At 40.0% G+C, this 20,423-nt stretch overlaps 2 protein-coding genes across 8 annotated transcripts in view; one reads left to right on the forward strand and one right to left on the reverse strand.

The window, feature by feature from the left end:
* LOC108144414 (diuretic hormone receptor) lies at window positions 1–12,013 on the forward strand. 6 transcript variants are annotated; one of them, XM_017269260.2, is made up of 12 exons: window positions 1–425; window positions 7,087–7,480; window positions 9,343–9,460; window positions 9,517–9,718; window positions 9,777–9,873; window positions 9,929–10,022; window positions 10,084–10,244; window positions 10,307–10,417; window positions 10,482–10,667; window positions 10,729–10,853; window positions 11,068–11,118; window positions 11,603–12,013. In XM_017269260.2, the coding sequence occupies exons 2-12, from the start codon at window positions 7,259–7,261 to the stop codon at window positions 11,697–11,699; spliced, it is 1,464 nt and encodes a 487-aa protein (XP_017124749.1). In that variant the 5' UTR covers window positions 1–425; window positions 7,087–7,258; the 3' UTR covers window positions 11,700–12,013. The 6 variants fall into 6 exon arrangements, with proteins under 6 accessions (XP_017124749.1, XP_017124750.1, XP_041563707.1 ...); XM_017269261.2 differs by having other exon boundaries at window positions 1–414; XM_041707773.1 differs by lacking the exon at window positions 11,603–12,013 and adding an exon at window positions 11,355–11,535.
* Window positions 12,007–20,423, reverse strand: part of LOC108144412 (probable beta-hexosaminidase fdl) — a 20,290-nt gene continuing 11,873 nt past the window's right edge. The window contains exons 1-6 of one of the 2 annotated variants that reach the window (XM_041707770.1): window positions 17,048–17,066; window positions 16,265–16,447; window positions 15,666–16,174; window positions 14,552–15,287; window positions 13,576–13,894; window positions 12,007–13,277 (exon numbers count right to left, since the gene is read on the reverse strand). In XM_041707770.1, coding sequence (XP_041563704.1) covers window positions 13,023–13,277; window positions 13,576–13,894; window positions 14,552–15,287; window positions 15,666–16,174; window positions 16,265–16,428 — 1,983 coding nt within the window. In that variant the 5' untranslated portion in view covers window positions 16,429–16,447; window positions 17,048–17,066 and the 3' untranslated portion in view covers window positions 12,007–13,022. Of the gene's footprint in view, window positions 13,278–13,575; window positions 13,895–14,551; window positions 15,288–15,665; window positions 16,175–16,264; window positions 16,448–17,047; window positions 17,067–20,423 lie in introns of those variants that run through there. The other variant, XM_017269258.2, reaches the window with a different exon arrangement.

The raw sequence follows: 20,423 nt of genomic DNA on the forward strand, positions 1-20,423 counted from the left end.
AGTGGCCGCCTTTGGACGCGTATGCCGCCGTCTCATCGCCGTGTCGTGTCACTTTGGACTACCCGTAATCTCGGTCCGGCTGATGCTCCTCCGATTATCTCGCCATCTCGCACAGAGCGCAGCATCCAAAAAAAAAACACCACAAGCGCCGCAGGCTTAATTCCATTTATTCGACTTAAATTCGCTGTTATTCTGGTTAGTCTTTCGATTCGGATTGGTGTTTTCATGTTTTCGGGAAGTAGTTTCGGCGTCATCTAAAATTAAACGTGTTCTGAAGTTTATAAAATGTGTCATTCCGATCGTGCGTGCGTGTTAAGTAATGCAAACAAACAAATGATAATGATAAAAAGGCGATAAACGTTTAAAGCTCTGTACAAGAAAAGAGGTGCAAAATAGCAAAAAGAAAAACACCAAGTGAGTGAGAGGTGGGTCGCTAATTCGCGGATTCAGCAGTGAGGGGGAGCGTGGAACCCTGACCCTCAAAACGATCCAAAACATCCCAAAAGATCCATTCCTCGGCCGGTGCATAATGAATTGGGCAAATACTGCCGGACTGCCGGGGCCATAAAAACATTCCGCAAAAGCGCCATGGGAGGCGTACTGGTTCCAAATCCACACAACCATACCAAACCAAACCAAATCAAAACCCAAGTGGCGATGATCACTTAGCAGCTTGCTCCCATTAGCAAACAATGGAGAAGTCCGCAAATAGACTTTAAATTGAAGAATAAACGTCTGATTAGACTCAATGGCCGTCGGATTATCCGCTGCCAGCTTCACAAAAGGCGAAAACAAATTACCGTGGTGAAAGGGGGAGGGCCACGTGCACAGGGAACAATATACCATATATATTTTTTGATGATACACAACAAAAACCAGAATTTACATAAACAATTTTTTGATTTAATTGGCTAAATTGTGTTTTTGGTTGCCATGCTAAAATTGGGTTTCTTTTAAAGACTATTTAAGACATTTATAGGTCGATCTTCGACTTAGCCGTTAATCCGTTTACTCAAAAAATATGTTCTCCATTTATATATATATATATATTAAGCATAAATCAACATTTTTGATTTAATTGGATAAATTGTGTTTTCGATGGCCATTCAAAAATCAAAATTAGTTTTCTTTTAAAGATTATTTAAAACATATATAAGACGATATTGGACTTAATCCGCTTACTCAAAAAATATGTTTTCCATATATATGTATATATTTACCTTAAATCATTGCAACTTAAAGTAGAATTTAAGTCAAACCAACAACTTTTTGACTTCTATAAAAAATATATATTTTAATCGGTTGAATATAATAATATTAGCCATTGAACTTAGTTAATAATGCAAAATTGCATTAAAAATAGTTAATTGCATTTAGATTAATTAATATCCAACTAATAATGGTTGTTTTCTCTGTATACGATTATTTTATGTTTTTTTACTAGTTTAGCCTTTTTCTGATTTTATCTCATATATGCAAATGTTTGTGCTCCATTTGCATGTTTACGACTCGTTTTCCCGGATAAAGAGAACCTCGAGGTGCTTGGGGGACACCATGTCCTGTTTGCATCCTCCTGTACAACATACCCGCCCTCTGGCCACTCGTTCTCGGTCTCCTGCATCCTGCACTGGGATTTTTTAATTAATTCTTATCCGGCAGGATGGGCACTGCATCCTCACTGCATTGCAAAATTCTTCTCTCATGCATATTTCAGATCTGCACCAAGCCCAGGCCCACACGGTGTTGTTGCTATTGCTATTGAGCAAAGATAAACAATTGTTATATTCACCCTTTATATTCGCCAGTTCCACTCGCACTCCCCCATTCATTAGGTCGCCTTCCCCAAAAGGTAAACAGGGAGTAAAAATAACAGAGTGCGTTCGAGACACAAGTTGTTTGCGACTCTCGAATATGAATTGTTAAGTAAATACGAAAATTTAATTATACTCGATTGTAAGACGGCGGAACAATGGGGAAATGTAAGTGCGGGAAAACTTTTGGGGGATGGGCGAAAATTAGCAAATGGCTTTCGAGTGTAAGTGCGCCAATTTCAAGAGACTTTTGTTCAATCTACCAACTCTAAATGCACTTTGTGTGTTTTTGGAACTGGCTGACTTTTTTCCATTGGCTTTTAAGTTCATGTTCCCCTTCCTATTCAACTGTCAGACACCTTTACACAGGAAGAAAAACATTGTAAGTTAAGTGCCATATCGATTTTGATTGATTTTAGCTGTTTCGTTATCAAACAAAATCAATATCATATCGGAAACCGTTTTAGGATCAGATTAGTATAAGGTAAACGATTTATTTTACTTAGTTTAAATACAATCAAAAAATATGTATCACAATTTATTTTTCATTTAAGAAAAACTAATTGTATCCTATAATCAACTTTTTTTTTTTCATCAGCAAACATCCGATCACACTATGCTGCAAATTAAAGTCAATTATTCAGATATTTTTGTCTATGTTTCCTCTTTAATCCGCTGTTTGCACAGCGAATATTGCAGATAGCTAATTGAGTTTTCTCATACGTATTGATTGCTCCACCAGCAGCTGCTCGTAGTTTGCTCTTCATGAAGCTGGCAGGCAGTCCACCTGTATCTTTATCTGATTCTATCTACCCCTTTTGCAGCCAGTGCCCCTGGCACTGCTGCCATAAAACAGATAAAACAAACTTTACATGAACTCATGAAATTTTAAATTTACATCATGTTTATGTATTTGGGCGCGTCCCTGAGTGGGTGGCATTATAATGCACGAGATTGTATGTGTATCTCCATGACTCCTGACTCCCTTACTTTACCTGCCATGCAACAGGCAATAAAATGCCCGCAGCTCCGTTGCCCAACTTGTATGAAAATTGCAAATGAAAAGGGAAATATTTTTGTTTCATTTTTATATATACTTTATTCAACTTTCTGTTTGGGTGTAGGGCATTAAACAACTTTACGTTTCCACAGTCCCGCGTCCTGCGAGTTCAAAGCATCTTGAGAATCTGTTATGCCGTTGTAAGCCAATAAAATTAGTAAGCATATGAAATGAAGTCGTATGGCAACGCAGCGTATGCTTGATATTGTTCCTCGTTGCTTATACGCCATGTGCCCCATTCTGCTGGCTGTGTTTGGTTTCGTTTCAATTTTCTTTTAATTTGTAAACTTTTCCCAAGTCCGTGTGCATGTGCGTGGGTGTTTGTGTTTGTGTTTGTGTCTGTGTGTTTTGCTTGGCCTTAGACTGCCTTGTTTCACGGGGTGATGGTCAAGAGGATATGAATGACGGCGGATGACGATGCTCGGCATCTTTCCATTATTTGTTTTCAGCGGGGCCAAAACCATAAATATCGATATGATAGCGCCTGAATGCGCCTGCCATTCATTCCATTGGGTTCGATTTAATTCGAGCGATGTGATGCGATTCGATTCGATTCGTTTCGATTTGATTTGTCCGCCAGCTGACGCCGTCGTTGACTTCTGACTTCTCATTTCTAAACGCTTCGCTGGGCGGGCTCGTTCATTCATAAAGCTTCTTTCCGCCTTCCTGCTGGCCCATTATTTTTATTACCGCTCGTGTTTTTCAGTACATTTCATTTACGTGGTTTTTATCACGCAGGCCAACTGTCATTAGGCATTGGCTTTGGGTCTTTTAATTGATATGAAGAGAATATAGTTTTGCACTGAACGCAATTCATGTATTGCAACATGTTTACGTTCATTTTGAATATGGTTTAGGTATATATGTATAAACTTAAGATTGATATTGGAAGTTTATCTTTATTAGCAATTTAACGATGTTTATTAGAATAAATAATTTAATATTTTTTTCACTTTTGCGTTTTTTTCTGTGTGTTTTTTTATTATGCCAAGAAATTTTTTCAAAATTCAGAGAAAATGTTTAATTATTCAAACATAGATGTTATTTTTGTGTATATGGATTTAATTTAATTTTTTCTTGTAACAAATAAATACATTGGGAAATGGTTCGATTCATGGTGTTCCCCTGATCTCGTGGAGAACTTTATAGGTTACTCAGTGATAAATGCAATTATTTTGGTATTTATTGAGTAAGTTTACAGATTTGAAAAGTTGGATTTCTTATTATTTTTTCAGGTTCTGAGAAATTAATTTATTCGTAATTATTGTTAGTAATATGTTTTCCAAGTAATACATTTTAAATAATGAGGAAGTTCCTTGAATTATGGTATTCTTGGAATTCCAACACCATGGTCGTTATTAATCGGTTGACTTTGAGGGCCTACCGCGCATGTTTTGGATTGCATGTCCGTCTTCGTTAGCTTTCCTATTGCCCACATGCCGATTGCCAATTAATTTTCATTTGTTTTGACACTCCATAAATCATCAGAGCAGCAGTAGAAAGAAAAGCGAATTGGAGAACAGTGTGCAGCGAGTGGCCAGCGAATATTAGGCATACGCCCTGTTGCACCAGCGGCAAACACGACATGCCCACGATTGGGCTAAAACTGACTAGGCGGCACACTATTATTATTTACATTGGTCAAACATTTGAATTGTTTATTTGACTGCTGGGCGTCTTATTGTGGCGCATTTAAGGCCAGTTTAGTTGCCCCTCCATTGGCTCCAAATGACATGGATGTTGATTATTGCGATGATCATGATCACGATCATTATCATGGCGATAACCACAAGCACGCGCTAGTCCAAAAAATGCGCTTGTTTGCCAAGCTCATAAATAAATCGCTGCTTCTTTTTTGGATGGAGAGCTTAAGATTGTGGCATGACGACTTCTCTATGCCAGATTTTTGGCCATTTCGGGATTGAAGTCAAATATTTGCACACGGAAAAGGGAGTGAGGTGAAAGAATATTTGAGATGGTGAAGGAGGAGGCCATTTCCAGGATCCGCTTTCAATTTAATTGAATCCTTACACAGGGAAAACATATTTATTATTATATATATTTATTGTAATTTGATAACTAATCTGTTGAGCTTCTTGGCTAAGCACATTCCAATTTAAAAATTCTCCTTGTTACAAATAGAAACCAATATGTGGGAGTTCTTTTTTAAAAAGTGGGGCTGCTCATCTTGTGATTTTTGGCTTAAATTCGTTTAAGGTATGGAATTAAAAAACAAAAATGTGGGTAATCTTCTTTAAAAGGTTATATGAGCAATTTTTGGCACACTTTTTTACTTTTAAAGGACAAAATTAAAGATAAAATTTCACGAGAGAGCGAGTAACAACAAAAGGTAAAAGGAAACCACCCACTTGGAATTTCTTAGGCAAATTCTTTGGATAGCAGGTGTTGCAGGTGCAGCTGGAATTTCCCACACCGTGCCAGAGATCAAAGTTGTTGCGAGGCTATTTATAGAGCGTAATTAGCAGGTCGGACATGGCCAAGATTGCCCATTCAACTGAGCCCCCAACCCTGACATTCGCAGATATGGCCAGAACATATGCAGGGCCCAAATGCCGGTGCTATCTCATTCCCCGAGTTGACATTGACAAAGCCCCTGGCCATCAGCTCATCTGGTTCCCGCACTTAAAGCGGTTAAAGCTTTGTGCGTGAGTCGTGTCGAGTCGAGATGAGATGAGATGAGATGAGATGAGATGTGATGAGTCGGCGACCCAGGGAACAGCTCGCTGCCATGGTATTTGTTCATTAATAAATAACTTGACACTCTTTGTTTTAATCACGGCAATGAGGAGGAGAAGGAGGGTCCCCGTCCATTCAGCAGGTACACAGCACGTTGCCAGGTGGAAACGCACATGCACCTGGCATACACATCTGTCACAGCCTCCCCTGCCACAATTAACAGATAAAGTTACGGCCGTCGTACTAGTTTAATTACTTTCTTGCTTAATTGTTCAATGTAATGGCTATGCGTGACCTTTAGTTTTTATATGTTCCATAGAGTAATAAGCCCACATGTCTTTCGAAATTCATAACTGCCAAAGACAGAACTTCTGACATTGTATAAAAGCAAACTATTAATAATTTTCCTGACCAGGTGACTTATCAACCTAATCAGTTTCGTTTAAGTTACGGTATTCCCTAATTCGTGTTGGTAAAGGTACTAGTTTTTTGAGCCTAGGCGAAAATAAATAAAAATGGTGAGGTAAGAAATATATGTGTTAATTAACATTTTTTGATGAATTAATAATTTTTAGGTCAATAGATTCCTTTCAAAGTTGCACTTAAATAAAGATAGTTTAGTTTAGTTTACCTTACATAGTTTATTCTAAAGGTAAATGAAAATGTACCTTGGTAAGTAAAAAGGTACCAACAAATTGTACCTAGGCACAAGTATCTTAAAAACCCAGTTCTCACCCGTGTGAATCGGAAAGCTTATCACTATTTTCGCAATCTCCATTACGACAGCTTACAGCAAACATTATCGAGCAACTAAAATTATTGCAGCTAATGGGGATCTAATGGCTGGGAGACCCTGTAATTGGGGTGCGGGGTGTGCGGCCAAAATATAATGACAGACGGTCCGGAACGATTTTCGTTCCGTGCGCCATATAAAGTGTTCAATTACGGAGTATTTGCAGCGGAAAAATGTTCCACCTCATTCCTGCCCTTTCGGTTACCCATCAGAAACCCAGTCCGCTGTCCATAAAGATTGTGGCGCAGTTATCTACATTTAATCTGAGCCACTCCCCATAAAGAAGGCCCAGGCACGTGATTTTCTCATGTACTATTTGTACAGAATTCTTATAACTTGTATACATTAACATAGAAGACGAAAACAACTCACCTTCGAAGAAATTAAGTGTTTTTCGGTGAATTATCTACTAGTTAGCAAGTATATACATATGTGATGCTTTAATTATTTCCGTCAATCAACACAACCCTTGAGTTTTGGCCTTCTCTATATTTTCATGAGTCATGGCAGCCGAAATATTAAACCAGCAAGCAAATAAAGTGTTTTATAATATAAAGCAATATATAGCATATCTATATGTCTATATGAGCAGACGGAGGCTCTTCTTGGGTCCTAAGTAATGGGTTCTGGGTTCCATGGTTTGGTATCTGATTTTTTTCGGTGGCCAAGACTCTTTACTTAAACTGATAAAGAAATGTATGTTTTTTGTTCTCGTTTGCACCCAGCCACACTCGGTTTATTTGAGCAGATTCGTTTAATTGCGCATCGCACGGCGAAGAGAGAAAGTGCCCGTGGAGTGGCAGAGTTCAGGAGCGGAGACGCCTCGCTGACAGGTTCCTGCTGTCTTCCATATTGCACCATCGTCGCCCATCGTCCGTGTGCTCCTGGTTTCCCCACATGGCCGACGACGATTTGCGGGCTCTGGTCGACAGCCTGGATGACGCCTCGCGTGAGGACCTGGCCAAGGTCATCGCCAACTTCTCGCTGGACATGCTGCAGCGGGCCAGCGCCCTAATTGGCGCCCAGCAGCAGCCGCACAGTGGGGCGCTGCTGCACAACCGCACGCAGCAGTGCCAGGAACAGGCGGACCTGGAGGCATTAACAGCTGGCGGCAAGCGGGTGAGTCCTGTGTGGCCGGCGCTTAATCCCTCTGAAGAGGCATAAACTCCCAAGTGCTTCACTTATTTTAACAATATGTATTACTAATTGGCATCTCTAATTTAATGCCCGACTAAGCCGTAAAAAATCTAAACGATGTTCCAGATGATTGACTACAGTTACACACTTTTAAATGCGTTCAGAAATGTGTAATAATAATTCAACGATTCTATTAGCATTTATGTAATTCAAAACATTATTAATTTCTCTAAAGAGGCACAAGTGCCACCCTCATTTTACTAATTGGCAATCGCAATGTATATATGTCAATCCGACTACTCAGTAATTAAATGAATCTATAAGATGTTCAAGCTGATTGACTTTATTTATCTATTTTAAATTGAAATTTGAAATGTATAATTATATTTAAACGATTCAATTAGCAGATAATTATTATTATTATTTGATAACACTATCCCTCTAATGAGACACAACTCCCAAGTGCTATACATTTTACCAAAACGTATTTAAATTTAAAATACATATATATATATGTTTTATAAATTTACAAAAAAACATGCAACCTCTCTTTTTTATATATCTAGATTCTGGATAACGGGAATCTTAATGTTTACAACCATTCATCATTTTCAATTGAATAATAAACATTTTTTATGGCAATCAAAATAAGAAACAAGCCAATCTATAAATATTCTTTAATTAGCCATTGTTTCGAGAACGAATACATTTCCCAATTAATCTCAATCGCTAATTGATCAATCTCGTTTCTCAAACTAATTGCCTTCAATACATCCGCCTGTCAATCTCTAGGGTTTTAAAATCCAAAACATGCAAGCACTGGCGACTGAACTGCTGATAGTTTTCAGATAAATTTTTTTGAAAATATTTAAGCTGCATTTTATTTCCGGAAAATGCAGCACAGATTTATTTATGTATTCCTCTTGGCTGTAAACATTAGTAAGCCCAAGGCAACCCACTTGAGACTGCATTCTGGCGTTTTTGTTTACCTCGAATGCATGATCAAATTGGTGTGGCACAGCAATTCAAGGCCGTTATTCGTTGGAACTGTCATAATGTTTACCTCATGACTGTGACCAAATGAAGAGCCTAATAAACGTGAATAAGAAGTGCAAAGACAAATATTGCCGGAGTTCCCAGTTGTGTTTGGCTTATTCGTTGACAGCTCATTTTGTCGCGTGGCTAAGTCCGATCGCATTAGCTGTCACAAAAGCTTTAGCTTATCAGTAGAAGCCATAAAATAATTGACAATTTTGAAGAAAGATTTCATCGAGTCTCGGGTTTTCGGCGTCACCTGATAAGGCCAATAAAAATATCAATGGAGGTTCTTTTTATAACACTGCCCTCACCTGCCGCGATTAATTTGGCGGTACGAACTAGACTGGGTAAACAATCGCCGCCCGGTCGTATACTTAACATTACTATATACTTTGTATATCCGTCTGTACGAAATTGTTTAGCACGCCATTGCAAATATATAAATAAAGCGATGGCTTTTTTTCTTTGGGTATACACTGTGTATGTGTATAAAATTTGGAAATTCAATTGATTAAAAGAAAATCTTGTATATGAACATTTATACATCATGCGTCACAGCTATAAAAGTACAGGACCAGAGGAGTAGACATCAAGATATTGTGCCAGTTTTGGTCCATAAATCTCGTGTACTCTGATTTAATGGTTTTTTGAGTTAGGTCAGGTTCGTTTATAGAGCGCAGCCAAAAAGGGAAACTTAATTACTGTGCGGCACATCAGAATTAAATCGTTAACAATGTTTACCTAGCTATGTTTTCTTAGCCAATCCTTGTGTATTCGTAATCCGAAATGGTCTGTTGTTTTTACAGATTTTACAATGCCCCAGTTCATTCGATTCGGTGCTGTGTTGGCCCCGCACAAATGCCGGCAGCCTGGCTGTTTTACCCTGTTTCGAGGAATTCAAGGGCGTGCACTACGACACTACAGGTGTGTATTTAATATTTGATATATCAACTTTAAGTAATGTGCTTTTGTATACTTAGAAAACGCCACACGCTTTTGTTTCGCAAATGGCACCTGGGATCGCTACTCGGACTATGATCGCTGTCACCAGAACTCGGGTTCCATACCCGTAGTGCCGGATTTTTCACCCAATGTCGATCTGCCGGCCATTATATATACCTGTGGTTATTTCCTAAGCTTTGCCACTTTGGTGGTGGCCCTCATCATATTCCTCAGCTTTAAGTGGGTTTAGGTCTTTAACATTTTAAATGCCGTAAATAAAAAATTGTCATTTTTGTAGAGATCTGCGTTGTCTTCGAAACACCATTCATGCGAATCTATTCGTAGCCTATTCCACCTCAGCCCTCCTGTGGATTCTCACCTTATTTCTGCAAGTGGTACGTCAAATGAAAGCATATTTTTTCCCTACCCGTAATTTAATTATTTGCTCAGATAACCACAGAGTCTAGTCAGGCTGGCTGCATAACGCTGGTCATCATGTATCAATACTTCTACCTAACCAACTTTTTCTGGATGTTTGTGGAGGGTGAGTTCAAAGGCGGTTTTTCTATTGAATTGATTTTTTTTATCATTCGCTTTTTATAAAGGCCTCTATCTGTACACATTGGTGGTGCAAACGTTCTCCAGCGATAACATTAGCTTTATAACCTACGCCCTGATAGGCTGGGGCTGTCCAGCCATATGCATTTTGGTGTGGTCCATTGCCAAGACATTTGCCCCACATCTCGAGAATGAGCATTTCAATGGGGTAGGCCATATATTCTATTTAGTATTCTTGAACTACTCTAAATTGGTTGTGATTTTTCAAAGCTGGATATTGAGTGCGCCTGGATGCGTGAATCTCATATTGACTGGATTTTTAAGGGACCCGCCTCAGTGGCCTTGCTTGTTAATTTAGTATTTCTCATACGCATCATGTGGGTGAGTCTACCAAATACGATTTTTAGCATGGCCAAGTTGATAATTTGCTTTTTTCATTTTCCAGGTACTCATCACTAAATTGCGTTCTGCGCACACGCTGGAAACGCGGCAGTATTATAAGGCCTCGAAGGCGCTACTGGTGCTGATACCTCTGTTCGGGATCACCTATCTGGTGGTGCTCACTGGCCCGGAACAGGGAATCAGTCGTAATCTCTTCGAGGCCATAAGAGCCTTCCTTCTCAGCACACAGGTATGTATGGCACTACTCTTACATTCGTAATCATTAATTTATCTAAAATACTCCCTCTTAGGGCTTCTTTGTGGCTCTGTTCTACTGTTTCCTAAACTCTGAGGTGCGCCAGACGCTGAGGCATCGACTCACGCGGTGGCGCGAGAGCAGGAACATCCACCGCAACAGCTCCATCAAGAATCGCAGGTGGGCTTACCAATTGGGAATCAATCATCGATGGCTGCACCTGCACTCATTTAAGCATTCTAACGCATTGTTGTTGTTGGACAATATATATTAACCCGGCTCCTGACATATTGGCTTTACACTTTGCACTTTTAATGCTATTTTAGTTGTTCGCTGTTGTTGTCGTCGTCGTTCGCTGTTGTTGTCATTTAACCAATTAAAATTTCCATTTCAGGCATCGCGCCTCAAAAGACTACTCGCTGAGATCGCGAACCGAAAGTCTACGGTGCGTATACGCAATGCTCATGTATATGCTTTTTCTTCTCCTTCAAAACGCCTACTCCACGAACTAAATTGCACTCGCTTCGCTTAAATTACTAACACAGTTTCCTATCTAAAACCTGATTTGTATATGTTTTCTGCATGATTGTCTTCGATATCTCTTATATGTTCTTACTTATTTATTTCCGTATCATTCTGATTTGGGTTTTCCCTCTTTTTTCCGTTTATCGTTTCTTGTAGACTGACATCAACAAGTCCAGTGCCCACCGGACACTATGAATGAACAGTGCACACAAATATGTATACGACACAGAGATTTCCCAAACATACATGTAGAGCATATCGTTTTGTCATTAAGTATTGCATGATAGTTTACTACACACCCTAGGCGCTCGGATTAAAGTATTATATTTTTTATAAACCAACACCCAGATTCTTTACCATTCTGTTGTTCTTGTTACTTGTTACTAATCACAATTGATTTTCAGCACGGAGGAATGCGTGATCTGCCTCCGTCCTTCGCCACACACGCGATTGGGATCTCTGCAACGCTACCACAGCATCGATATCACAGATTTTGTCTAGGCCTTATGTACCTTAAGGGGCATTTATCTAGACCACTTTGTCCGAAAAGTATACACTCTGTGTCTTGTTTGGGATTTACCCAAATAAACTGACAAGGCACATAAAAAAGCTGCTTCTTCAGAAGGAACGAACAGCATTTGTCCTCAGCTGGAAGCAAAATAAACCTTGAAGTGTGATAAAATCAACCAGAGTGCTCCAAACTCACAAGTAAAGCAGCAGCTAGTGTCTGGCATTTCCTCCTTAACTCTGATCTTAAGTTCCTCTACTAAGATATATAATAGCTATGCCCACAAAGAAAGAGATCATGTTTAGACTGGACTTGTAGTTTATTTTCAAGAGTGACTTGGAGTTACAGCAGAAATGGTTAAACTAAGGTAGATTCAGGATTCAGGTTTAACGTTTTCTGATATTTTGTTGCAAAATCTTAAGTACGAAAACAAGTTGCTTACACAAGGATCTTATTAATCATTCCAAATATTGAACCAAACAAAACTGTGAATACCCCATTAATTTTCACCCCCCTTTTTAGTGTACATTCTGAATTAGCTACTAATTAACTAGTCGAGTGTGCCAATGCGTGCAAAAATTGTTCGTAACGATTAATTGTTAATGTTAATTCTAAGTTTTACTCATTAAGCAGTTTCTGTTTTCTTTCTGATTCTTAAGGTCACATTGTTTATATCACTGAAAATGTAATTTAACGTATTTTAACTTAAGGCAACGCGAAATTAAAAGGAAACTAAACGAAATGAAAAGAAACGTTAAAAAAGAGTAAAAGATCATTTAATGTCACCTTAAACTTAATAATTAATATTCTGCGAATAAAGCTTTTAAAAATATCAAAAAGTTGTAATTTCTCAATCGTGATTTATCATCTAAGGCTACTTATTAATGTGTATATATATCATAGGCCTATGTCTGTGTATGTGAATTGATGCGTATGAAATCTACAACTAAGTCTATGAACACTAATGTTCAACGTCACCTGCATGTCAACCTCAACTTGATTCCCTACTAGGTCATTTCTGGCCACATCCACCATCCACCATCCACCATCCTGTTCTGTTCCAACTGCAATGCTTATGTGCGCTATAATTCGAAATGGATTGTACTAGTAATGGGTGTGTGTTTATGTTTGTTTCTTCTATGAAAACGAAATTCGAGTCATGGTTTATGCCAGAAACCATTTCAAACAGTCGTCTGCTTCCCTGCAAAACGAAGCCTAGGTATCCGTATAAAATAACAATTAGACTATCAACTAACTAACGGGAGGAGTCGCGGATTGGGATCATAGGAGGTTACTTTTACTTCTTAGAGGTAATATCAAATGCATTCCCCCGGGTTCTGGGCACAGTATTTGGGAAATAGGGCTTCGGCCCGGATTCCCAGCTCGACGAGGCGATTCCGGAACAGCGAGATCCTGCGGAACACATCTGGCGGCACTATGTCCATGTCGTGGTCATCGCTGGGATCGCTCCAAAGCCGCTCCGCCAGCGCGGCCGAACGCGGCCACAGCCGATTGTCCAGCTGGTTCTCGTCCACCTGCTCGGTCCACATGCACACCTCACCACCCAGCACCTACAAAATATTGCAAAAGTGATTATTAATTAAAATATGCCAATATGGATTTGATATTTGTTCAAAAAATTGTAGGCAAGAGCAAATAGTTTTATTTGTTATCCAAAATCGCTTCATTAAATATATATAGTTTGAGTAAAAACAGTATTAATTTTGTTTAAAAGTAAAAATAATAAAGGCTTTTTAAATAAATAATGCTGAACAAACTGTCAATTTAAATCGTATTACGGATCCTTTGGTTGGTTTTTTGGAGGGATCGTCTCAAAATGTCAAGTATGACAAATATAACAATGCTCACCTGCTTCCTGCGCTTCTTATCCAAGCGCATCCGCTCCCACGGCCGGTGCTTGTAGACGTTCTGCCAGGTGCGGTACGGGGCGCAGGCCGCGTCCCCGGTGGCCCGCCAACTGCCGAAGCCGCAGTCCAGATACCAGGCGTCCACATGCGAGAAGATCACGTTGTAGCCGTTGTCCAGCAGATCGTAGTTCTCCTGCCAGGTGCTGCCGCCCCAAACCTGCACGGCGAATTGACTGTTTGGAAGACACTTGGTGTTGGTGAGGGCGCTCGACCAGACGGCCACGTACTTGGGCGCCACGCCATTGTTGGCCAGCTTAAGTCTGAGGGATAAAGCATATAAAATAATTTGCATGAATTCACTTGAATTGACAAGCAAGTAAATTTAAAAAATATAAAGTGATAGAAAGCTAACTCAAAATTTATGAGTTATGGTTTCTTATTTCACTGGATATAAACAAGTCCTAGAAAACAGAGTTTAAATTAAAGGGATTTAGTAAACATTCCGAGTTATTTTAAGTGTATCCCCAATAATTGTGAAAAAACAAATCTTTCACACTTTATGCATTTTATCAAAAAATTCCCTATGAAGAAATTCAATTTCCCTTTCACTTGCCACTCGTTTGTTTAAATTTTAAACTAAAAATCGATAACGTAGATAATTGGACTGTGGACATAAACATGCGTTCGATAAAACTAAAATTTAGTAGTAAAGTCAAAAACCATTTTCACAATGTGAATATTTTACAGGTTCTCTTTTCTTGACTTCCATTCCTTAGGGTTCACTTAAAGATTTCGAAGTGATTTGTTTCCCAATCAATTGTAAGTGCAACCCCTTGGTATCCTTTGTTTTTAGTCATAAAGTATACAACATTTTAAAAACTTGTTTGACTTGAATTCAAGTATAAGTGAGTGCACACTTTTAAAGCTAACTAATTAGTGTACACTTTAAAGGTCTTTAATTGAGATTGGCTGCTCACCTGGCCATTGCCTGCAGCATGAAATCGCACCAGAGGCCGCGCAGATCCGTGTCGTTGAAGTACTGCGCCCAGCAGTCGAGATTCACCTCGTCGCCGCCCAGGTGGAAGAGGTCCGTGGGGCCAGTGTGCTGCAGCAGCTCCTCGTAGAGGCGCTGCAGAATGAGGTAGGTGTGGTTGTTCTTCGGATTCAGCTGGCCGCAGGGCGGCTCGCCGCAGTAGAAGCTCCAGGGTTGCTGGTTGATGCACATGGCCAACTCACCCATGCCGCGCTTGGGCCCCCAATCCCAGCCGTTGCCCGCATGGGCCGGCGCATCGATCTCGGTGATGACCTGGACGCCATAGATCTTGGCGAACTCGGCCACCTCGCGCACATCCAGCTCCGTGTACGTCTCGCTCTCCGAGTAGGCTCCATGCTCGGCCAGCTCCGGATAGTAGCGCGAAATGTAGGGGAAACTCTGCGCGTCCGTCAGATGCCAGTGGAATCGGTTCAGCTTGGCCAGGCCCATGCCCACTATCGTCCGCTTGATGGCCTCCACCGAGAAGAAGTGTCGCGAGGTGTCCAGCATCAGGCCGCGGTACCGGAATTTGGGCGCGTCCTTCACCTTGCTGTTGGCGTACGTGTGCAGCAGGCGGTCCTCGTCGTCGAACCAGATCAGCTGCTGCAGCGTGGACAGTCCGTGGCGTGCTCCGAAGTACGAGTTCGCAGTGATCTCCACCTGCAGGCGGTGTCCATCGGCTGATTAACGTGTAGAAAAAAATGTAAATTGTAGTGGTATTTTTTCCTTATTATATATATTATATTATATTATTTTATTATTAAAGTCTTAATTAGAAGAGCTTGTAAATCATATTTCAATAATTTTAAAGAAGCTTATGAAATTAAACGATAATTCGCCTGTTATGTTTGACTGACCAGAAATATTTGACATGAGCTTTGAATTGATTGTTTTGTTGTTGTGAGCTACTCGAGCTGAGACTTTTTTAAACAAGTTAATAGAATTATAGCTTTTGGCAGGAGCTTTTACTGGCTGATTCCAAATCAAGCTATAGCTTGAAACTGATTTTAAACTAAATTCGTGTTGGGCTCTAGGATAAACAATCTTGGATTACTCACTATTGGAGGTAACCTGATAGGTCTCATCGTTGTCCAGGCTAAAGTTTAGGTCTCCAGACTTGTGTACGCTGATCTTGACCTGCACGCTAGTCAGATCTCCAGCCTGCTTCATGCCAAAGGTGGCTCCGAAGAGCGTGGCCGCGGGTTCCACGTCCGCATGACGACGAGCCTTCGATGAAGATTCGCTGACCGTTGGCTCCGATGAACTGGCGACGTAGTCCAGTCGTTGGATTTGCCGCAGATCCTTGAGGAACCAGTCGAAGGCCAGTTGCAGCTGCTTGCGTACCTCCCGATGCGACGTGTCCACCTGCAGCTGCACATCCTCCACGGAAAAGCTGTGCGTGTGCGAGCTGAGCACAAACTTGTGGGTGGGATGCGGCCAAATATTGATGTCACCGCACGTCATCGAGCAGCTGATGAAGGAGACCCGCTTGGCGGACTTGCCATGGTGGCCCACCCGCATGCATCGCTCATTCTCGCACTTGTATGTCCAGGACTTCTCGACGGGTCTGCAAATACGAAGAGTGATTAGTGATTAGTCGGTCGGATCATTCATTCACAGCTCCAGCTGATTGGCATGTAGCTGTGCCAGCACTCACATGGGAAAGGCATTGGCATCGCGGTGGCTGTGGGGGCGTTCCAGCGCCTCGTTGTAAGCCTGTGCCTTGGTGGCTCCTTGGTTCCAGTACAGCACCGTCAGGATGAAAATGGCTCCGGAGAGCAGCACCAGAAGAGCTCTGCGCAGCGAGACAGCCAAGGACATCTTATAGAGATAACGTAGGCTGCAGGCAAAGAAGGGAAAGGTGTTTACATTAAAATACTATTCTGTAGCTGTTAAATTCCATGACATTTAAGATATACATAAAAGTAGTGGGAAAGAAAACACACCTTTAAGGCATAGAACAACTTTTATTTTAATTTATCATAATGCAAATAAATTAAATGAGGCTTAAAAAGCCCATAATACTGGTCATAAATTAAATTTTGAGTTACAACAATCCTTTAAATGGCTAATATAAAGCCTTATTTGTATTTTAAAACAATTAAGACCCATTTAATCAAATTTTTCCTGTTTCCTTAACATCATCTGGCTCTTGGCCACTTGCTGCCAACTGGTTCAAAGAACTGAGACAGTTAAGCAACAATGCACAATAGCAGGCAATGGGCCTCCACGAGAGAGACCAACCCTTAATCGGGCCATGTCATGGGGGACAGGACACATCGAACTTTAATCAATGCTCGCGACTTGGGCTTGACGGGCGATAAAATCAAAAGGAAACCGGAGGAGTGGAGGTCCGCCACATGCCATTTAGTGGCAATTGTTTGTCCTCGACGACCGCGATGCCCTCACGCTTGTATAAACGCACACATGGCCCATTTACCTTCGCCGCACGCAAGAAAATTGGGTTTCCACTGGCGCCTGGCTGGCAACATAATGAGAAATCGAAGACAGTGTCATATACAAACAATTGCTGCCTCTCATCTATGTTCCATAGTATATTGAAAAATTACAATTTGTTATTTGTTTGAATGTCTAAGGATTGCTTGCTTTGGTTGAATATCGGATTCAGAACTTTTATGTAATCAAACCATAGGTTATTCTGTTTTAAATTTTATTTTTATGTTTAACAAATACAAAGTACATGATTCCTTATTTGTATGGGAGGAAAATTAATCACTTTTCAAATACCAATATTTACTTAAACCTTACCCTTTCTCCCCTTCTTTATGTGTGTTTAGTTTAGCAAGTTAAACCTGCGTGACAACCCTTAACACCATATTTTTGGTTATCCCCATCCCTTATCATACTTATAACGAAACCTATAATTTAACGTGTTATGCTTCCCTATCGATTTCAAATCAAATTACTTAACAAATGAGTGGAGAGCCCATAAACCCAAATGTGATTTTATATATTTTTTAGGGCGGGCACTTTTAAACTTTGCATAGAAGAGCAGAATGAGGACGAGACCTTGCCATCAATGGAGAATGGTACCTGGTGCCAGGTATCGTGTCGCTTTCCCTCATGATTTTCGATGGGGAGTGGGCGGCACACACCTGTAATGCAGTGGCAGTGGCAAAAACGGCAAGGACCTGCAACCTTTGCGTGTGACTCCAACAATCGAAGCTGGCATGGGTGAGACCTTAAAATTTTCATTACGCTTCATGTGGAAATATGAATTACTTTCGCAGGTCATGCAACCAACACAGTTTCACAGGTGAATTCTCCATTTGAGACCCGTTTTTCCAGTTGCCACTGGCAACGGAGGAGTTTGAAAATGGCAGCATGGCAGCATGGCATCATGGCATCATGGCAGCTGGTGCTTCAATGCAATGGAGGTGCTCTTACTTGTGGCCTGGTCTCATCATTACCTTGATGGTCGTGCATAATAAATCAACAGGCATGCATAATTAATGCTGTCAATGCTTGAAAAAAGAACAAGCAGCGCGGTGGGGCAGCAAGAAAGGATTGCTTGAATGTGACAGCCTCATTAGTTTCTTCATACACAGCACACACAAATGAATGTCAAAAATATTTACAGAAAGTGAAGCATACATTTCAGCGTTGTTGGTGACCCATATAACACTGATAGTGGATAGTTAGTTTGAAAGTGGTTACACTTAAATAGAAAATTAAGAATATAAAAAAAACCTTATGTGATCTTGATTTAAAAGTGTTTGATTTAAAGTGTTAAGAATTTAAAATAAAAAATCTAGAATGTTATAAGTGTGAATCCCTAAGTGATCTTGATTTAGTACTTACATTTTTTTTTTTTTGGAAATTAAACGATTTTTGTAGTAGTGCAGATAGAAAATACAATATCTATGTATAGACAGTGGCTACCAAGCTACCAAGCTGAAATAATTTAGATTTAAATACAATTTAAAAATAATAAACTTATAATTACAGTCAAACTTAAAGAGTTTACATTGTAATTTTTGTATATTTTTTATTGTTAATATTTAAGTAATAATAATAAGAAAAAAATATATGTTAACATTTTTAAATTTATTTGTGCTAGCCCCTAACTATACCCTTTAATTTACATTACAACATATTTGATTCTTTACGGTTCCTGTTTTGTATTTAGGCCTTTGTTTGCTCGCTTAATTGACTGTTTTTGGCCACGATTAGATTCGGTTGCCTCGACTGCTTACCCGCAACGCGTGCGCAGAGCGGCGCTCGAAAGTGACCAGAAGCGCCCGAAACTATCCATCATCAGTGGGCCGTCCGGTGGGTGGGCCACAGGCCCCACATGCCCCCCAAAACAGCGAGACGCTCTAATGAGTCACGTTGCCAGATGCCAACTGTTGAGGGGCGGCGTGACATACAAAAAGGCGCCTTCTGCTCCTCCTGTCCTGGGTGTCCTGAATTGACAAATTTCCTTTCACACAAATCTAAAATTATGCCAGAGATGCACAACTAAAATAGTGACGACTTTTTTGCGTCGTTCACGGCCGTCGAGCCTGAAACAACCAGGCGGACGTGCTCTTAAGCGCGCGCGACACTCAAGGTACTGGCAACAACTACGGGCACAACTATTACTGTTAAGCCGCCGACGTTGCGCGGATTTCAAGACGCTCGAACGCCGACGAAGCCGTCAACAAACAGTTGGCACGGCCAAAAACACACTCGGAGCGAAAGAGAGAGAAGGTGGTGCACTCAGAAAAACAGACATCACCCTTTTGAAAGTCAGATCATATCACAGATAAAAAAACGACTATTGAATTCAAAATGGTATATTTAATATTTATAATAATTATATTATATACAACGGATATTAAATTTGCATGAAAAAAAGCATAATTATTTTAAATAAATTTACGTTTCAAACAGAAGTCCCCAATCTACTTCCGTATTTTTAAGATGGGAAATGGGAACATGGTCTAATATAAATTACTATTGCTTCATTAGATAAATCGATTTGTACTACTTTGCATATCATTTCATTTGTTAATCTTAAATGGCACGTTTGCTGATAAAAGCTATTGAGACTATTGAGCCATTGAAAAAACTTTGTTATAATTTTTCTATGTGCACAAAAACCCAGAAAAAAAGAGCGGGGCTGTAAAAATGGCGTGCAACTATTTACATATGTTCTTGAAACCGCCGGGCGACTGTGCCTGCGATTGTATGCACCTGGCAAAAACATAGGTATAGCTTTATGTACCTATAGTTATAGCTAAACCAGAGCCAGTCCACACTGCCGCTCCCAAATATTGGGAACTCTCCATAGGCACCGCGCATATGCCTATTTAAATGTTTGCACAGGCAAAAGCGCCATAAATTAAAAGCAAATTTGCCAAAATAATTCGTGAATTTCAATTGGATGCTAACAGCTGGCAATTATGATGATAATTGCATGCGGGTGCTATAAAACGTGGCCGATATGCAAATGAATACATTTCATTGGCGGAACATTTTTAAAATTATTTCAAAATTGTGGCTGAATTTGAGGGGCAGCGGATATGTTGAAATGTATGATAAATGGGACACATTAAAAACAATTGGCAATAGGGGAAACAAATTTTGGTTTCACATTTAAAATAATTACTTAATTAAATTATGTTTATTGCAGATCAATAACTTGGTTATTATTAATTATTATGATAAAATGCTTAAAAAAACAACATATTTCTCATATGAATATTATATTTATTATTAGAGTGTTATACACTAAATTCCTTGCTTGCGTAGGCATTTAAAATAATAACATTAGCGGAAAAAATATATTATTGCATTGAAATAGACCATTT

This window comes from Drosophila elegans, unplaced genomic scaffold, assembly GCF_018152505.1.
Source record: "Drosophila elegans isolate 14027-0461.03 unplaced genomic scaffold, ASM1815250v1 contig_183, whole genome shotgun sequence".
Lineage (NCBI taxonomy): Eukaryota > Metazoa > Arthropoda > Insecta > Diptera > Drosophilidae > Drosophila > Drosophila elegans.

What these genes read in the sequence shown, in the direction of transcription:
- LOC108144414 (XM_017269260.2), top strand. Translation starts at nt 7,259, where the DNA reads ATGGCCGACGACGATTTGCGGGCTCTGGTCGACAGCCTGGATGACGCC. An exon ending in TAACAGCTGGCGGCAAGCGG is followed by an intron (nt 7,481 to 9,342) that starts GTGAGTCCTGTG and finishes TTGTTTTTACAG; the next exon opens with ATTTTACAATGCCCCAGTTC. An exon ending in TCGCGAACCGAAAGTCTACG is followed by an intron (nt 11,119 to 11,602) that starts GTGCGTATACGC and finishes ATTGATTTTCAG; the next exon opens with CACGGAGGAATGCGTGATCT.